We start from the raw sequence: 20,120 nt of genomic DNA, 5'->3' as shown, positions 1-20,120 counted from the left end.
ATGAAAGTGAAGTGAAAGTCAAAGTTGCTCAGTCGTGCCCGACTCTTTGTGACCCCATGGACTATACAGTCCATGGAATTCTCCAGGCCAGAATACCGGAGCGGGTAGTCTTTCCCTACTCCAGATTTTCCCAACCCAGGGGTTGAACCCAGGTCTCCCACATTGCAGGTGGATTTTTTACCAGCTGAGCCACAAGGGAAGCCCATATAAGACCTTCAAAAAGTTGAAGTTACCTGATTCTTTCAAGTTTGTTTTTTTTTTAAATCTTTTATCTTATATTGGAGCATAATTGATTAACAATGTTAGATAGTTTTGGGTATACAGCAAAGTAATTCAGTTATACATATACATGTATCTGTTCTTTTTCAAATTCTTTTCCCATTTAGATAGTTACTTAATATCAAGCAGAGTTCCCTGTGCTATCAATTAGATCCTTACTGGTTATCCATTTTAAATATAGCAGTGTGTACATGTCAATCCCCAATTCCCTAACTATCCCTCTTCCCTACCCTTCCACCATAAGTTCATTCTCTAAGTCTGTGAGTTTGTCTCTGTTTTGTAATTAAGTTCATTTGTATCATTTCTTTTTAGATTCTGCATATAAGTGATATCATAAGGATAGTTCTCTTTGTCTTACAGTCTTACGACAATGTCTAGGTCCATCCATTTTGCTTCAAATGGCATCAGATCAGATCAGATCAGATCAGTCGCTCAGTCAAGTCCGACTCTTTGCGACCCCATGAATCACAGCACGCCAGGCCTCCCTGTCCACCACCAACTCCTGGAGTTCACTCAGACTTATGTCCATCGAGTCAGTGATGCCATCCAGCCATCTCATCCTCTGTCGTCCCCTTCTCCTCCTGCCCCCAATCCCTCCCAGCATCAGAGTCTTTTCCAATGAGTCAACTCTTCGCATGAGGTGGCCAAAGTACTGGAGTTTCAGCTTTAGCATCATTCCTTCCAAAGAAATCCCAGGGCTGATCTCCTTTAGAATGGACTGGTTGGATCTCCTTGCAGTCCAAGGGACTCTCAAGAGTCTTCTCCAACACCACAGTTTGAAAGCATCAATTCTTCGGCACTCAGCCTTCTTCACAGTCCAACTCTCACATCCATACATGACCATAATTTCATTCTTTTAAATGGCTGAGTAATATCCATTGTATATATATATATACCACATCATCTTTATCCATTCCTTATTGGATATTTAGGTGGTTTCCATGGCTTGGCTATTCTAAACAGTGCTTTAGTGAACATTAAGTGCCTTTTGGACCATGTTTTTCTCTGATATATGCCCAGGAATGGGGGGTTGCTGGATCATATAGTAGCTCTATTTTTAGTTTTTTAAGGACTCTATATACTGTTCTCCATAGTGGCTGTATAAATTTACATTCCTGCCAGCATTCTCTCCACACCCTCTCCAGCATTTATTGTTTGTGGATTTTTTGATGATAGCTATTTTGACTGGTATGAGGTGATATCTCATTGTAATTTTGATTTTCATTTCTCTAATAATTACCAATGTTTAACATCTTTTCATGTGCCTCTTGTCCATCTTTATGTCTTCTTTGGAGAAATATCTATTTAGGTCTTCTACTCATTTTTTTCATTGGATTGTTGATTCTCTCATGCTTTTTACTTTAAAGTCAAAGCTAATGCCCAAATAGATTGGGTTAAGGGGGTATTACAGTAGTTAGGAACAAGGGCTTTGATGTATCAGAGACCTTGTTCTAACCTCACCTCTTCAGGTTTCTAGCTCTCTAGCTTTGAGCAAGGTGTGTAACCCCCAAGCCTCAATTTCTTTATATGTGAATTAGAGATAGTAATATCTACTATGTATAGTTGACATAAGAGACACTGAAAGCACTTAAAATAATGGCTGACCAAACTATTACTCTGCATAGTTTTTCCACTATATTTTTCCAGTATGATACTGCCTGATATAACATATAATTTTGACATATACTAACCTTCCATGGTTCCATTATAAAGTTTTGAACCATGTGGAGTAAAAAAATACATACAATGCCACCTGTGTTATATAGGAAACTTGGAAATTATTGTGTGGTTTAGCATAATCATAAGGTATTCCAGAATGAATACAAGGCCTGAGTGTTTTATAAATTAAAGAGTTAAAGCACAGATCAAAAGTCTTGTCTAAGAGACTGAAACTTCTAATTTTTTTCTGAGGTTAATTATAAATCATCTTGTAGTGTTTTAGAAGTATAAACTTCTGATTTTTTTTAAGGTGCTATTTACTTATACTCTAGCATTGTGAGTAGATGATGACTTATGTGGTATAATGGTGAGAACTAAGCAGACACCAAAAATAATGTTTCTAACAAGACTGCTAGAATGTATAAATTTCTACCATTCTTATTTTTTGGACAGCTGGGGTGTTGAGGTAAAAGATGCCAGAAGCCCTGGCTGCAATTCAAAAAACCCTATGAAAAATATGTAATGTATAACACGTTGAGTGACTGAAGGCCATTAATGTTCATTAACCTAAATCCCCAACATGACCTTTAGAACAATGCCTTTTATTAATTTGCGTGCTTTTAGAAGCTCAACACTGCAGATGATAAAGCATTGAACACTGCTGGTGGGAGTAGCCTATTGCAGGGCAGGTAAGATGTAGGAAAGAGCTCTGGCCATTGAGTCAGGAACCCTGGGTTCTGTTGCAGGCTCTGGTAGGGCTTAGCTGTTTGAATGACAGGTTTATGTCATGAGAACATTGAGCTTTAGATTTGTATCCAGCTGCCTTTGGCAGGTTGTCATGACAGGGATCAGCCAGGAAACACACTAAGCTGGAGAAGGGGAGGGCAGGAACAAAGGGAACCTATAATGCTGAAGACAAACTTTGCACAGTCGCGCCTAGAGTAAGATTTGAATCTGATCCTTGGATTAAAAAACGTGAACTAATTTGAAATTAATGTTTAAATCAAAACATTCAATCAACAGGGCGCTTGAAAAGCAAATCAAATGCAAAAGGTAAAAATACACCTTGATCATCAGAATGAATATTGCTTATCCCTTAAAATTTTTATTTAACTATAAAAACCTAAGCAGCATATATGTGCTCATTTTAGGGATACCGAATTTTTTAAAAAGTCTATCTGTAAGTCACAGGAACTTCATATTTTTATTCGTGAGTGTCAATGACATTGACTTGAAAAGATTTGATGACCTTCAAGACCATAGTTGTCTCCAGGGAAAACAGCAGGGCTTCATTATTATTTTATGAATTCTGCTGTGAAGTCTAGAGGACATCATTCAATTTCATGAAATTATGAAAGCAATGGCATGACTGAACAACTGATCTCTGTGTCACTCTGTAATTTAGAGGAAATCTTTTAAACAATAGGACAAAAACAAATAGTTGCAGAAAAACAGTTTAGAAATATGGCATGGGAATATTACCTATTGTTCTTAGTTCTATTAAAAGTGTAATCATGGCGGGGGCAGTTCATTGCTAAGGAAATAGAGATAATAGAAAAGAAAAGGTGTTATGAGTCACAGTTGGTCTTTTAAAAATAAATAACTTTTGGATTTTACAAAACAACCAGTTTTGGTATCGGTTACTTTCTCACTGGTGTATAATGAAGGAGCCTCCAAACTCTTGGATTTTCTAGACCAATAAAATGTAAAAAGAATCCAAACAGACAAAATGGAGGAATATATTTCAGATGGCTAAACAAGAACAAAAAGCACTCCCAAGGAAAAATTCTACCAGTATCATGTGATTTTTAATTTTTTACATGTAACATAAAATTTGCCATTTTAACCATCTTTAAGTGTACAGTTCAGCATTATTAATTATTCTCACACTATTGTGCAACCACCACCACCATCTATTTCCAAAACTTTTCATCACTCCAAGCAGAAAACTAATTCCTCCCTTATATCCCAAGCTAGTCAGCAGACACTCAAGTGCCAGCTCCACAATGAGTCATTTGAAAATGCTGCATAAGGGTTTGAAAATGGTTCCTTATTATTGTGGTATTTGTTATCACTGTGATAGGTTGAGATGTGTAAGACTAACACTCTGGAAACTGTTACTTCCCTTAGGCTAGCCAGCCTGCCCAAGGATGAACAACCAGGCTGGATTTGTATCCTTATGCCTGTGCTTACCACAGTCTACTGAAAACAGTCATTCTGTCTGTTTAATGACAATCTCTCTAGTGCACATCTTGTTATATTGTTCCTCCAGCATCAAAATAGTGCCTGGCCTGTGATAAGTGTCTGTGACTGAATGTGCCGCCCAGAGCCTGCACTCAGCTATGGTAGTAGACATGGACCCCTGCACAAGCTTTATACCATAATATAGCTCTAAGATGAAAACACTTTTACAAAAACAGCTAGATATATGTATTAAAGACACAATAGTTAAAAAGAATACATGATTTAGACATTTATCTCTCATGGTATCTTACACATTACATTTGAGTAGGATATATAATTTAGGAAAAAAATTATCTTACTCATTAACCTTTAACTCTTTATAATTACAGTCAGTCCTCCATATCTGAGTGTGCCTCTTTTGGGATTCAGCCAGTTGGGGATAAAAAATGTTTTTTTAAAAAATGCCAGGAAGTTCCTAAAAGCAACATTTGAATTTGTTGTGTGCCCAGCAAGTATTTACATAGCATTTACATTGTATTTAGAGCTATTTGCATAATATTTGCATTTTTTAAGGTATTACAAATTATCTAGAGGTGATGGAAAGTATAAGGGGATGATGCGTACAGGTTAGGTGCAAGTACTGCAACATTTTATATAAGGGACTTGAGAATCTGAAGATTCTGGTACCTCAGGTGAGTCCTGGAACCAATCCCCGGTGGATACTGAGGGATGATTGTATTTTGTTTCCTTCAGACCAGATTAAACCTAATTGTTTCTGAAGCTGCTTACTGGGAGTCAGAAGCTCCCATCATTTGGTCTTGATTCTGATCTGTCTAGTAAGCTTTGCATCAGAAACTTACAAGGTTCACCCCCACTGTCGCCACCCTCTGCTCCCCACCCACCATCCAGCCTTTAGTGCCCTTTCAGAGGGCTAATTGCTTTTAGTTTATCAGACAGAGCTTTAGTTTCTTCCCCAACTCTTCCTGACTGTAAGAACTCTGAGTCTCTATGACTCAGCTCTTCAGGATGGACAACATGATAAGGGTAAGAAAGAGGCTCTAAGGAGGATCATTTCCGCCCTCTGCACTCAACGAGTTGATCTGAGTTTGCAATCCTGTTGGATTTATTCCTAGCCCATCTTTACTTTCATCTGGAGTTCAAACACTGATCTGAAGACTTGTAAGATTATGTGTACTTCTTACCATTTGTGTGAATTCAAAAGAAATACATATATTTGCCTAAACTAAACTATACCTGTAGGAATCACAGGAAGCTCAAGAAACTAATAACCATGATAGCCTGTGGGAAGATAAGGTAGCTGTGTGGGTAGAGAACCCTGAGAGATTTTCACAGTGTACACTATACTTTCATATTTTAAAAACTTTTGAACTGTGTGTATGTATCACCTGCTCACACACTAAACACAAATGGTATAAAAATACATAAAATGGCTGAGGGAATTTAATTAACAAAATAAACAAAAAAATTTGCCTAGAAATACAGACAAGAAGCTGGTAACTAGAATTGTAGTATACTGTTATAATTGCAGGATTATAATTTTGTATAAGACCTATGGCTCTGTTAATTATAATATTATCTTTAAACAGGTCTTCAAAACATGAAAGTTTTATCTCATTTTTTTTTCCCAATCCTTTAAGATGCTGCTGACAAAGGTACTGTCATCTCGTTTCGACTATAAAGGAAGAATCCAAAGCTGAAGATAAGGTAAGTGAAGGTTACTCTTTGCTGTAAAGTGATTACTGCTGTTTCTCACCCTCTGTGACCCTGCCTTTTGGTCTCACAGGCTACAGGAACATGCTCCTCTCAAAACCCCACCACTCTCTGCAGTACCTACCTGCTCTTTAACCCCTGTATAGTCTATGTCCCCTGCTAGTTCCTGTCAGTCCACAGCTGAACCAGATTGTCTAGAATTGTGTTTTCAGTTTCCTTACATGCCATGTGACCTGTATTATCTGATGTGATGTGCTGTGGAGCATTCTCTTAGGTATTGCCCACATCCATCTTCCTTCCTGTTATGGTCAGGCCACTCAAGATGGCTGTTCTCTTGCTCTCTGTATATCCCCAGTGCTGGCTTCGTCTACACCCTACTTCCATGACTGACCCTCCTATATAGCTACCCCAGACCCCAGTTAATGATTGCTTTAGCTTTAGATCAGAATGTCTCCACCATGATAGCTTATCAAAGGGGAGGTGAGAGGCATTCCCCTCTGCTGGTTTCCCTGGTAACTAATGAACCAACCTGATTTTACTTCCCCCTATAACTGTAACCTTCCCTTACCCCTGGGAGCAAAGACTGTAGCCAGGTCCTGTCTACTCTCTGCCATACACAGTGGGGTGTTGCTCCAGGACCTTGCTTCAGACAGGTACTCCCTCATCCATTAAACCTTTGATGACTTTATTGCTGATTCTGGGCTCTTTCTTTAGTCTTGAGGCTGGGCAAGTGCAGAACTTGTAAGCCTATGAAGTTCAGCCCAACACTTGCCTTAGAGCTAAAGCAATTCTGTGATGAGTGCCCAATACCAGAATATAGTATTGTTTGGGTGATGTTGATCACGTATGTGTACCACATTAATTTCATATCCCAGTTTTATAGTGAAAAAATAATGGTTAGAGCCTATAGGTTTTTTTCAGAGACAGCGGAAATCCTCCATCCCCTGCCAAAAAAGGATAACTTAGACAAATTTTTGCCATATAAAAAGATAAGCTTCTTTGCTGGAAATGGGCATCAAGAGCCTCCAAGTAGCTCGAGGGCATCCATTGAACATAGTTCAAACATCTGTGTTCTGAAATATAAACCCAAAACTGTTACTATCTTGAAAAATATTGTCTCTTTTTAATTACTTTTTCTTCAGCTGTTTTGACCAGGAGTAAGAAGTGTGGTGAGGGTGTTTAGCTATGTTCTGCTGACTAAGTTCTTTGGGGCTTTTGTCTTTTCACGTTCATTCTTGTTTCATCTGTTATCTCAGAAGCTATAGTTTATTGATTAAGCCTATGAATTATGCCTCTTACATGGCCTCAGTTTCCTCATCAGTAAAATAGAGTTAAGTCACCTTCCTCCCAGAGTTCTCATGAGGATTAAAGGAGGTCATACACTGAGAGCTTAACCTGGTACCTGGCACCCTGAGTGCCCAGTAAATGTGTGCTCTTACTAACAAAGACTTACTTAGTGTCCCAAGTGTGCTAGGTATGCAAACCAGCATCTGTCTTCAACACTGTTTTCTTTCCTGTGCTCTTTCAGAAGACAGTTCCTAGAAAGTACTGATTCCCAAAAACTTGCACCTCATCAACTTACAGTGATTTTCTTAGTGGTTCTTAACAGCATAGGAGCTTAATTCAGGACCACCACTTTAAAGCCTTAAAAACAAAACCAAACCTATATCTGTATAATCCTACTTCTTCCTGCCTCTTCCTCAGTTTTCTCTGGGGTTCCAGACAGTCTTCATTTGGGGGTAGGTGTGGAATGTACGTATATGTAGCTGTCCTCCCCACCTTGCTCCTTGAATTTCCTTCAGAATCACTACGGCAGCCTGTGAGACAAGTTTCTCCAAGGCTCAAGACCAGATCTTTTTTCATTGTGATTTAATTTCTTCTGGAACATAGTTATATTAATTGAATGGAACAAGATGGGAGCCATTTTTACCTACCGCTTTGCTCAAAAGTTTTTAAGAGGAGGCTTAGATGGAGGTTGTATGATTCCTGGTGGATTAGGAGCACAAGAATCAGCCTGCCTGAGTTTGACATCAGTTTTACCACTTAATAGCCAAATGACACAGTTTCAGTGAGGATAACCACTTTTATATAGCATGGTGGGGAGGATGGACTGAGATGATCTAGGTAATGCACATTCTATTGTGCATTCTATATTCTATATTGTGAATCACACATAGTAAGTGGTTTTAAATGTTAATATTAATTTATCAGTATTATTGCCATTGGTAACTTCAATCTAACTGGTCCCCAAACTAGAGACAGTCATGCTAGCTGTGTCAACCCAGAGCTGTTTGCATTGTTAATAATTTTCAGAATTTAAATTTATCCATGTTATCAATGATTTATGGATAATAAAATAGCATTTGATTTCCATTATTTGAGACAGAATAAAACGAAATTGAGTTATCACATAGAGAAATTAAGAAACACGTTATACGAAAATAAAATTGATTGTTTCATTAACAGTGAATTACAATCTTTGAAGAAACCTGCTTTCCAGGATTTTAACTGTAATACAGGCTTATTTCAAAGGGTATGGAGAAACTGAAACATTAGCATGTGTCATTCTTCTTCATTAGGCTGTAATTAACCATAGTCCCTAATTGTTAGAAACATGTCTTCATGTGGTAAAGGGCCCAGATCTACTTGTCTCTGCTCAGACTACTTCCATTTTGTGGTGAAATGTAAGGTCAAGTTCTCCGTAATTTGCAGAAAGGACACTTTTGATTTTCTACATTGCTATGGTTACTGTCTTCACTTAGTGTGAAAAACATCAGGATAACACTGCCCAGAGTCAGTTCTGGAGGCAAAAGGGAACTGTTGATTCTTTACTTAATCAATGATCATGAATTAATAGCCTATAATGTGTCAACTATTAAGTTTAGTGCTGAAACAAAATGAAAGGTAAATGGAACACAAATGCCCAGGTGGGCAAGACTGAGAGAAGTGAAAATAACAGGGAGTGGAAGGGACTGTACTATTGCTGGGCACTCATGCTCCATGCTAAAGGCAGCGGGTATTGGTTCCCACTGATGTCCAACAAGAATGCAGCCTGAAAAACAGCAAGACTTGCAATTTTTCAGCAGATGTTAGAAATGCACATTTTAAGACAAATATCTCCTATTCTATTTTTAAACACTTGCAATTCATTTAGATTTTTTAAAGCTACCTGGGAAAAAATGACCACACATCAGTGATCAGGATTTAGACTCTGAGAGGTGAATATGTGACCTTTGTAACCTCTTTCATCGCCAGCCCACCACCCCCGCACAGCTGATGCTGAGGGTTTCCAAACTTCAGACCAGGGCAATCTCCTTGTCTCTGCCTGCATTTCCTCCTTCTTCAGGTGATCTCATCTAGTCCTATGGTTATACATATTTATGTACTGGTGATCCCAAAGCTTTCTACCAGTGTACTTTTCCTTGAGCTCTGAAATAGTAAATCCAACTACTTGCTGGTTATATATTGGATGCCAAATAGATAACTTGAGCCCTCCTCTCCAGTCCAAACTTGTTCTTCTCCCAGTCTTCCTCAACTCATTTTATGCCTACATCATCCATCCATTTGTTCAAGCCAAAATCTAGAAGGTGTGTTTGATGAGACCCTTCCTTTCCCTTAATCTCTTATCTCTACATCTAATCTATTATCAAGTGCTGCCATCTCTGTCTCTGCTTTTTTTTTTCCCCTCCCCAAATTGGCTCATCTTCATCCATCTCCACTGTTCCCATCCTGGTTCACACCACCATGATTTCCCATCTAAACTACCTCAAGACCCTTCTAAATGTTTCCTCACTTTTACTCTTCACCCATCATAATCCAGTATCCACTTGGTCTTTTGTACATGAGAATCATAGTACATCAGCCCCTTGCTCAAAATCAAGCAGGCAAACACCACCATTATGAACAGAAGCCTCTAGAAGTGGAAATCTCCTCACTTCAAGGATATGTTTTCAATGGTGTTTTGTTGATATTTAAAATATATGATTCTTTAGAAATAAGATAGGACTGTTCTTTCTGTCCACCTCCTTCACCCTATCTGAACACTTTACTGGAGTAAATACTCCCAGTTCTAACTTGCTTTGTTAATTTTGTTCTCGATGGACTATGATCTTCCTGTGTTTTTATCCTTAATGTCCTTGTCTTGCTTGAGTGGACAGTGTTTGGAAAAGGTAGGTAAAATTATTGTTTAACTCAGTGTTGTTTAGCACACTTCACAGCACCATCCTCCAACATGTAAAAACATACTACTTGGAGCTTATACATGTGGTAATTAGTCTCCAAGTAAGCACTGAAGTTAACAACCAACATGTTTAGTTAAAACAACATTAAAATGGCTCCTATTTGTACTGGTGATTTGATAATTATTTTTGAGGACATGTGTATTTAGTGCCACTACCCCATTGGCTTTTCAGATGGGGCAGTGGTAAAGAACTCAGATGCCAATGCAGGAGATGTGGGTTTGATCCTTGGGTCAGGGAGATCCCCTGGAGAAGGAAATGTCAACCCATTCTAGTATTCTTGTCTTGGAAATCCCATGGACAGAGGAATCTGGCAGGCTACAGTTCATGGGGTGCCAAGAGTTGGACACCAGTAAGCATGCATGCATATACCACGTTGTAGCAATACAAAATACACAAAATGTTTTGGAGTGATTTGTATAGAACTTTTATATTTCTTGTGCTTTCACTGTCTTCATTTTGAAATAAAAATGCTCATATCATAAAGATTTCTGCCCCCCACCAGATATTTTCACTTTCATATCTTTTAATTAAATATTTTTAACTTTTTAGTATTTTGATAGATTTTTGTATTCCAAACTACATTCTGAAAAGAGTAGTTTCCATTTTATATTCAAAATAAAGAACCAAAACAACAAAGAAATCTAAATCTATTTTTTCTTGATAGCCCCTGCTAATAAGTCAGAGAAACAGGGAAAGTCAGAGAAACATAGCATGTTGAAATTACTCTAACATTAAGCCATTAAGTTATAGGTTAGCACAACTTACAACCAAAAAAAAAAACAAAAACAAAAACAAAAAACATGCTTCTCTATTTAATTGACTTTTTCTGGGGAAAAAGAAAAAAAGCTTTGGGAAAGTTTCCAAATAATCATTGACTTCCCACATAATTTGCCAATTTCAGCCCCCAGAATGGAACAGAGAAAGTAATGGCTGTTTTAGTGTGAATTTGCTGCTACCTGAAACTATTATTAAATATAGGTTTTTATACCTGGAAATATTCCAAAATTCATTGTTTTAATGGATGCCTTATAAATAATACAGAATTCAGACTTTTAGGTTACTTAGTAACAAGATTAGAAATATTCTTAAAAGGTATTTTATGGGTTTAAAAGGTGAGTATGAATACAGTTTTATAATAAGATATTTTTGTTTGGCAACTAATTATTCTTTTCTTCATATTTCCATCTCTATATAACACTTATTTTAATGTTTTTTTTAATCACCTTTGATGCTCTAATAATATTGTCATTAAGCTCATTGAGGAGACGGTCTGTCCTACAGAGAATAATAACTCAGTGTTTTATACAAAGAAGGCCAATGTTTAACAAATGCCCAAATGAGTAAATTATTTCAAAAGACACACAAATGTGAAGACTGCGCCATGGGCTATCAGATGCAAAGTTGGCATGAAAATATACATATTTATTTCTGAATATAGATTAAAGGATTTATCAAAAGTATATATCAACCTACAACCAACCTATAGGTTTTGCTTAGTTGAACGGCAGTTATCACAGTCAGTAGTTCTATATTCACAGTGATGTCTGCCTTTCTCTAGACCATAAACTTGATGAAGACAGACTGTGTTCTGATCATCCTTCTATTCCCAATGCCTATTTAGGTGCTTGCTGTAGACTGAACATTTGTGCACCACCCCCCCTCCCCAGTGCATATATATTGCAGGCTGTTTCCCAAAGTGATGATATTTGTAGGTGGGGCCTTTGGAGGTGATTAGGTTGTGAGGGTGGAGCCCTCATGGACAGAATTAGTACCATAATAAAAGAGGCCCAGGATAGGTCCCTTGTCCTCTTCTGCCAAGAGGACACAGAAAAAAGGTGGCCGTCTCTAAACTAGGAAGCCAACTTTCACTAGACACCACATGTGCCAGCATCGTAATTTTGGACTTCCCAGCCTCTAGAACTGTGAGAAATGAATTTCTATTGTTTACAAGCGGCCCAGTCAATGGTACTGTGTTATATAGCAGGCTGAAGAGGAGTATATGTGTATTTGTGCAGTATTTTGCAAATATATATGTATATATGCCTGTATATACATTTTCATTCTTTTGTGTTTATTATATATATGGTAACATTCTGATAAGCCTGTGTTTAATGTAGTAAGTTCTTAGTATATTTGATCTTACATCCTAAAGTAAACTAAGAAGAAATTTTAGAATTAGGGTGTTGCTAACTTTTATAGTTTCATGATGAAATTCTCTGATTTTTTTAGCTAATAATTTCTAGATAGTATTATTAATAGTGTATGTATTTAGCTAAATGCAATTTGGAAAATGTAGTTGACATTCATGGATTTTGCGTTTGTAGCTGTAAATAGTATATAATACCTCAAAAAGAGAAAAAGAAATTATAATTTAACTTTTAATAACAGACTCATAGAGTCTGAGTCCAAACGAGTTTTAAGTGAAAGAGAGAACACATATCCAGTTCTCCCACCAAACTCTGGCTCTGTAGATAGTGTATGATCAATCATACATTATTAAATTCACTTTTGATCCTTTCTGCACCACCAGATCTTCAGTGACACATGTAAATCAAATATTCTTCAAAGTTTCATGCCCACATTAGGAGGATTGCTGCATCCTACCTCTGGTTGATTCTCCTGGAAGTAGGATGTTATGTGCAGTATGGGAGCCATAAAAGCAACCAAACAAAATTTGCTACCCAAACTCAGAATCCTCTTATCTGCTGCCTCTCATTCTACAAACTAAAAACTTCCCTGCAATTTGCAAAGACTGACTTGGGCTTGATTAGGAAAAGTTCCTGGATTTTGGTCCTGAATTTATTCAACAAGTGTATTGATCACCTACTACATGCCTAGTATTAATTTAGGTGACAGGGATGCATTGGACAAAGATTCCTTCCCTCGTGGAGCTGATTTATGTTCTTGTGGCAGAGATGGACACAAACTATTATGTAAAAATAAGTAAAGTAGATATCCAAGACTAGAGAGAAAAGGAAAAGGAGATCAGAGATAAATTGGGATGCCAGAGGAGGGAAGAACATGGTAGGCAGGGTGAGTTCATTAAGAAGGTGAAAAGTGATCCTAAATTTGAGGAAGCACAGGGGGTTAGTAAGAGAAATTGTTCCTCATCAGCCATGCAACCTGGGCCAAGCAACATTTAAGCTCTGGGTCTTGATTTCCTAATTTGTACAATGGGATATTGACCTCAATGATCTATATTAAAGTCCTTTTAAGTTATTAAATTCTGTTAACTATGATTTACTTTATGCCAACATTACAGAATGAAAGCTGTGACCCAGTTAATGTACACTAGGCCCACACAACGTGTCATGTGTTGCTAAATGCCATGGATGCTGTGGGATTTAAGAGGTGCTTGTTATGATGAAAGTGAAAGAGGAGAGTGAAAAAGTTGGCTTAAAGCTCAACATTCAGAAAACTAAGATCATGGCATCTGGTCTCATCACTTCATGGCAAATAGACAGGGAAACAGTGGAAACAGTGTCAGACTTTATTTTTGGGGGCTCCAAAATCACAGATGGTGATTGCAGCCATAAAATTAAAAGATGCTTACTCCTTGGAAGGAAAGTTATGACCAACCTAGATAGTATATTGAAAAGCAGAGACATTACTTTGCCAACAAAGGTCCATCTAGTCAAGGCTATGGTTTTTCCAGTAGTCATGTATGGATGTGAGAGTTGGACTGTGAAGAAGGCTGAGCACCGAAGAATTGATGCTTTTGAACTGTGGTGTTGGAGAAGATTCTTAAGAATCCCTTGGACTGCAAAGAGATACAGCCAGTCCATCCTAAAGGAGATCAGTCCTGGGTGTTCATTGGAAGGACTGATGCTGAAGCTGAAACTCCAATACTTCGGCCACCTGATGCTAAGAGTTGACTCATTGGAAAAGATCCTGATGCTGGGAGGGATTGGGGGCAGGAGGAGAAGGGGACGACAGAGGATGAGATGGCTGGATGGCATCACCGACTCAATGGGCGTGAGTCTGAGTGAACTCCGGGAGTTGGTGATGGACAGGGAGGCCTGGCGTGCTGCGATTCATGGGGTCGCAAAGAGTCGGACATGACTGAGCCACTGAACTGAACTGTAATGATAGTGGCAATTTAGAAGTATCTCATTACACTCATTCATGTATTTATCACATATATTCAGCACCTACTATGTGCCAGGCACTACTGTCTAGCTGGAGTGTGACAAAGCTGACTGTAATGCTAAGCGGAGATGGAAGAGTGGTTTGGGACACAAGGAGGAAACAGCCACAGTGAGTGGGGAGTGTCCACTTCTGCAAGGGATTCTAGATCTGCATTAATTTTTCTACTCACAAAGAGATGAACTTCCGACAACTCTTTCTTTAAAAAATCTAATTGCTTTATCTCTTAAGACAAATGACCATAAATTTAACTTCTTATAACGAAGGGTGTCACAGTGGTAAAGAATCTACCTGCCAATGCAGGAGACGCAAGAGACACAGGTTCAATCCCTGGGTCAGGAAAATCCCCTGGAGTAGGAAATGTAACCCAGTCCAGTATTCTGGCCTGGAAAGTTCCAGAGAAGCCTGATGGGCTACAGTCCATAGGGTGGCAGAGTCAGACATGACTGAGCACACACTTGGGCACATTATAAAGAAGGGAACTGCTTTCCTCTCCAAGATTTCCTCTTATTCTTTTAAAAAATTTAAAGGAGCTTAGTTGTGTTTACCTGATATGTATGTTAAGGGGAATATTACTTAAGTTTGGAAAAATTCAGTTTCTACAAGGAAAGTAAAAGTGATCAGATAATATTTTAATACCATTGGGGAAATCTTAAATTGTAAGATTTAAAAAGGGCAAAGAAGGCTACTTATAAAATGTTTATTTCATTAGAACTAAAGTAAGATATTGTTCTTACTGCTAGCAAATGAATTTGAAAAGTAAGAGCTTTTCCCACCAGTGTCTGTGTTCCTTTTTTATTTAAAAATCATTTTTCCATGACAGTAAAGAAATAATCAACGTGGCAATAACAACTTTCATCTACTGGGAGCTTATTGTATGCTGGGTACTAAGCACTTTCCCATGTATTATCTAATTTAATTCTCATAAAGCTTTATGGAATAAACAGTGATTATGTCCAGTTTTATAGATGAGATAACTGAGACTGAAAGAGATTAAGTGAATTGCCCAAGGTCTAAAGCCAGAAAGTGGCATTAGGGGAAAAAAATCTTAAACTGGTGATCAGAAGGCCTGCACCTGAAATACCAGAGGCAGGCGACGCTCGATCACCGACATGGGGAAGAACAGGCAGTGACGTATTCAGTATAACTATTTTGGTTCATAGTAAATGGTCATAAAATTTCTCTGCTGTCCATGTAAATGTTTTCTTAAAAATTGTATTTTATAAAGTATATTCATCATCTCTGAACTTCTACTGGTAATTGAAAGTCTATAAAGAATTTTTAGACCAGATCTAAATATTTTAAAAATTGTCCTTTTGTGAGATTTAATATTCCATATAAAATTCTTCCTAATGAACTCAAGTTTCAAAGGATTTAGATATTGTTTGACTAGGCAATCATGAAATAAGGAATATAATCCATTAGTTGAGATTGTTATAGAGACAATATTAACAGTAGCTATCTCTTTCTGTAGAAGTATTTGAGGAAATTACTATCCCCACACTGCCAACAGTAAATGATATATAAGCGAATAAATTGATTACAGATTTTTAGCAGACTCCATGGACAAGTAGTTTGCTTTCTCATTTTTATTGAATCAATTTGTAATCAAATTGATTCAATAAAAAATTGAAGTGAGTTAGTATAAGTGCAATTTTTTCTATAACTATTCCTTTCTCCATGGAAAGCTAGCACAATTTCCTTTTTCATCACCAAAAAAGATGCTTTTCAATAGAAACTCTTGGTATAGGAATCTATACTTGCCACTTTTCCCCCTGGTATTCTGATTTTCTTTAAAAACCAGATTAAAATTTTTTTTGTGTATATATCTATAGAATTTCCCATAGATAAGAAAGAAATCTTCAGAAAAACTAATTAAGGTAACTCTTATGCATAAGAGTTAAGAACATGTTAACAAAGTGTTCAGCATCTTTATCAAGGCAGCCAAGATGAATTTGAGGGTGATGTGCCTGGGGAACTTAACAGTACAAAAATTTTAAAAATTAATGGAAAATGAGAGACAGAAAAGGTGTTTTTGCAGTAAAATGAATTTTGAATAATTTTCCATTACTGACAGAACTTTTACTGCTTATCAGTATGATTCAGGACTTTGAGATTCAGATAACTAATTTAATGATTTGATTGCAGAATTCTTATAAAATTTTATGAAAGTTTCAGCTCCCTTAAATTCCTTCTGGGCCATGTTTGATAAATAAAAGTTTTAAATGTGACAAAATAATCCAGCATTTCAAGTGAGTAATGAAAGATGTCTGCTTTAATGATTTCCTGCTGTGCTATGAGTTCATTTTTGTGTTATAAAAGATGCCTGAAATTATGGCAGATATTTGCAAGTGTTTCTCTGAAGGGCAAGAACATGAAAGTGCAATCTGAATGCTATAATAAAGAAAAAAGAAAAATTTTTATTGAATAGAAACTAAGAGGAACAAATAATTGGAGCAATTTTAAAATAAATTTCAACTATGGACATAGCATGACAATATCGACCCAAATCATATTTCCGTATTAACTTCCTCGAGCAAAATGTAGACCTTGTAGTTTTATTACTTGAAAGCTCAGGGCAACTTTCTAAGAACATTAATTTACAATTAAAATGAAATGGACTAGCAAGTCATTTTTGAAAAAATCGGATAGTGTAGGCAAATAATCTGGATAATTTTGATACCTTGTGTCAGCGATTCTTTTGCACTAAATTTCAATAGAGTATATGGGAATGGAAAGACTGGAGAAACAAGTTTTTCTTAATGAGAAAACTTGAATCTGACTTATAGGCTTCTTTCAGGAATAACTTTTAAAATGCTAATATACTTTAAAATATTTTTATACTCTGCATGAAATTTAGACCTTATGATTTATACATAGTTAATAATATAACAGGTATCTAGTCTAGTAATAACTTAAAACCATTGCTAAAGTTTATTCTCCATGAGATTTAAAACTGTCGTTAACAATTACTAGATATTACACTCTGGCTGAATTGACTTTGACTTGACATTAAAAGGATGTTATCCTTCATCAGAAATCTCGATGTGTAAATGTCTTAAGTCTCTGGGAAAAAGCCTTGATTCTGCTTTTATACAGTAAAGAAAATAGCTGAGTCAGCAGCTTGCATAGTAAAAGTTGTGATTATATAATTCCTTTTTATGATCCAATAGTGAAAAATGTAAAGCTGTTAGAAACATAGAGGTCTGAAAGAGGAATGTCTAAAATAACTAGACATTGTCAAATTCAGAGTTCTGTTTGGGTAGTCATACAGAAAAATACTTCTAGCCAGACCTACACTATCATTTGACCTTCCCAAGTCATACTTTTCAACAGTGGATGCAATTTTCTGAGACTGCGCTTTTGACCTTGAAGATATTGAGTTATATGTTCTCAATGTTTTATTTCTCTTAGCAAACTTATAATGTTTCTGGTCCTCAAACTGACTTCATCTAAAATTCTTATCATCATATGTTTAAACTGTTAAATTCTGTAATTCTTATTTTAAATATTCAGCATACAAGGGCAAAGAGAGACGTTCCAGCTCCTTTGGAACTATCTTTTTCTTATTGCATAAGTCTCTTAGCTTTCTTAATGCAGGATGCCCCTCATCTGAAGCTGGGGCTGAGGAAATAGCTGCATTGTACTGCAGCCTCAAATCTTGCTACAGCTCCCAGGCTTAGGATTCAGCTGAGCTGAAAGGAAACATGCAGGGAAAACATTGCTCTGTGGAAACTAAGGCTTTACCGAAGGAGATTTTAATAGGGTAAGTTCTTTTTCCTGAAACTTAGCTTGTCTGACTCATTTTCATGTTGTTTTTCATGATGACTCTTAACAGAATGATCTTACGTGTAAGTTTTACTTCTATTTCTCCCTGCCTTTGCCCTGTCTTTAAATGAACTTTCTACCCTGCATTCTACTTAGAAGATAGCAACTGAAAAGCCTTGAACAATTGCATCAACTCCCTGCAGTTGGATATTCTTAAGCCAATCCACTTTAATTGTCCCTGATTCTTAGCTCTACTGTAATGCAATAGCCTTCAAATAAGCCAGGGAGCATGTTCACCAATTAGCAGAAAGGAAAAGAAAAAGTCAATGCAGCAGAACTAAAATTGAGAAGCACTAACATAAATGTTAAGAAATCACTTAACATTTCTAAGTAACTTGAAATGGATTTAACTTTCATAAGAGAAGCTGCGTTTTCTTACCTTGGATATGAATAACTCTGTCATGATCTACAGTATAGTTGTCTGAATGATGATCAGCCCAGCAGAATGAAATCAGCACCAGAAGAAGTAGACTCTTCATCTTTGTAGCCCAAATAATCTTCTTCACTGTGAGAGCATCACATACAAAGAGGCTTGTGAGATTTGGAACCCTTTGGAGTGTTGCACTGCACAACTTTTACTGCCTTATCATCCTAGAATGGGTCTGTAAAAATATTTAACCCAATCTGCTCAGAAAGTTACTGTAGCTGTCTTTGGGAGCTGAAGACTGCAGCTTTGAACAATTCCAGTTTCCCTTATGTAGTCAGAGTCCGAACAGTGTTTAACTCTATCTTTACAGAGTTGTAAATCTAAAAATTTATTTAGAACAGTACAGTTTTGATATAGAGAGCTGTAGCAAGTTAAAAGAGATATGACAAAGATATAAACAGACTTAAAAAGAAAAACCATGTAAACCTCTGAATTTGAAGTACAAGTTAATAAAACAATTTGATATAGTTACCTATGAATATTTATCACCAGTTTAATTTGTAACTGAATATTAAGCCAGGGCAAATAAAGAATATTTGCATGAAACTTGACATCATCATTCATTTTATATATGGCTTTCTAAGCAGGTTAGATTTGCTTGTTCTAAAAAGAAAAGAGGACACACACACAAAAATGCCTGATTAAATAGAAGCAGCACATTTGTTACAGACTCACCATCTTAAACACTGCTTGGGTCTGTGGTGAATAATTGAAAATTAGAGACAAACAAGGTTAGAATTGTGCATGCTGTCGCTGCAGCCATCCTGATTGATTTTTCATTCATTTCTACCCGAAATGCTGACGCATCAACTTGGAGTGCCAGGTAGGGTCTCTGCAGTCAGCAGAGCCCTGGCTGCAGGGAACATCCCTGCCAACCTTGCAGCGCAATTAGGCAAATGAAGAGCTGAAATAGACAGCCAGGGACAGCTCTGGTCCTGAGTGACAGCGGCAGAGCCATTGCCTGGCTATCCTCATTCAAGGCCAATTTGATAAAAAGGGACACAATCCCCACAAAACTTTGTCATTGTAAGGACCAAAAAGTGATTCCAAATAATACACACCAGATGACCTTTGGAGTATTTGCCAGGCAAGAATTTCAGTGTAGCTCCTCTGTTTTAATGTGGAAGCTGAGGCAGATATTAGAAGGGCTTTCTTTTCCTCTCATGCACACAGAAGCCTTAACAATACTTGGCTATTTTTAAAACTGAAATTGCACAGTACTGGCTTCTCACACTAATTTGTTTTTTCCAGGAAAGCCTGACTCCCTGGAATACTTATTAAAGAGCTCCGAGTCTGTTCCTGGAGGTCTTTGCAGGCCAGCCTCTTCTCCAGAGCCTAATGGCCTAATCACAGACGTCGCCAGGTCCCTCTTGGGACCTCAGCACCTCCCTGTTTCCTCCTCTCAAAATCATCGTGATGCTCCAACTTTAGTCTCTAGTGTTTGCTTTAAGCCTTTTCTTTTTATTATGTCACAGAAAGAAGATAGTGGATGAGCAAATTGAGAAACTTACTTTCCCAAGAAACAAAAACTGCCATCATCATAATTCTATCTGATTTACTGATTTTATTTTCAGAAGTTTACTTGCTTGTTCCTCTGAGGTTTTTTTGGGAAATGGTTTTTTTTT

General features: G+C 37.2%; 1 protein-coding gene and 1 long non-coding RNA gene across 3 annotated transcripts in view; one reads left to right on the top strand and one right to left on the bottom strand.

Moving 5' to 3' along the window:
- HAPLN1 (hyaluronan and proteoglycan link protein 1) overlaps positions 1–20,120 on the bottom strand; it is an 81,959-nt gene that overhangs the window by 19,273 nt on the left and 42,566 nt on the right. For both annotated transcript variants that reach the window (XM_025292251.3, XM_006053105.4), the window contains one exon: positions 18,448–18,573. In XM_025292251.3, the coding sequence (XP_025148036.1) occupies positions 18,448–18,547 (100 nt within the window). In that variant the 5' untranslated portion in view covers positions 18,548–18,573. The remainder of the gene's footprint in view (positions 1–18,447; positions 18,574–20,120) is intronic.
- The window catches only part of LOC102416306, an 84,820-nt gene that overhangs the window by 60,834 nt on the left and 3,866 nt on the right, over positions 1–20,120 (top strand). The window contains exon 2 of the long non-coding RNA XR_003111281.2: positions 5,781–5,847. This is a non-coding gene — a long non-coding RNA (uncharacterized LOC102416306). The remainder of the gene's footprint in view (positions 1–5,780; positions 5,848–20,120) is intronic.

This window comes from Bubalus bubalis, chromosome 9, assembly GCF_019923935.1.
Source record: "Bubalus bubalis isolate 160015118507 breed Murrah chromosome 9, NDDB_SH_1, whole genome shotgun sequence".
Lineage (NCBI taxonomy): Eukaryota > Metazoa > Chordata > Mammalia > Artiodactyla > Bovidae > Bubalus > Bubalus bubalis.
The sequence above is the reverse complement of the archived record's forward strand: the minus strand, read 5'-3'. Positions and strand labels throughout refer to the sequence as shown.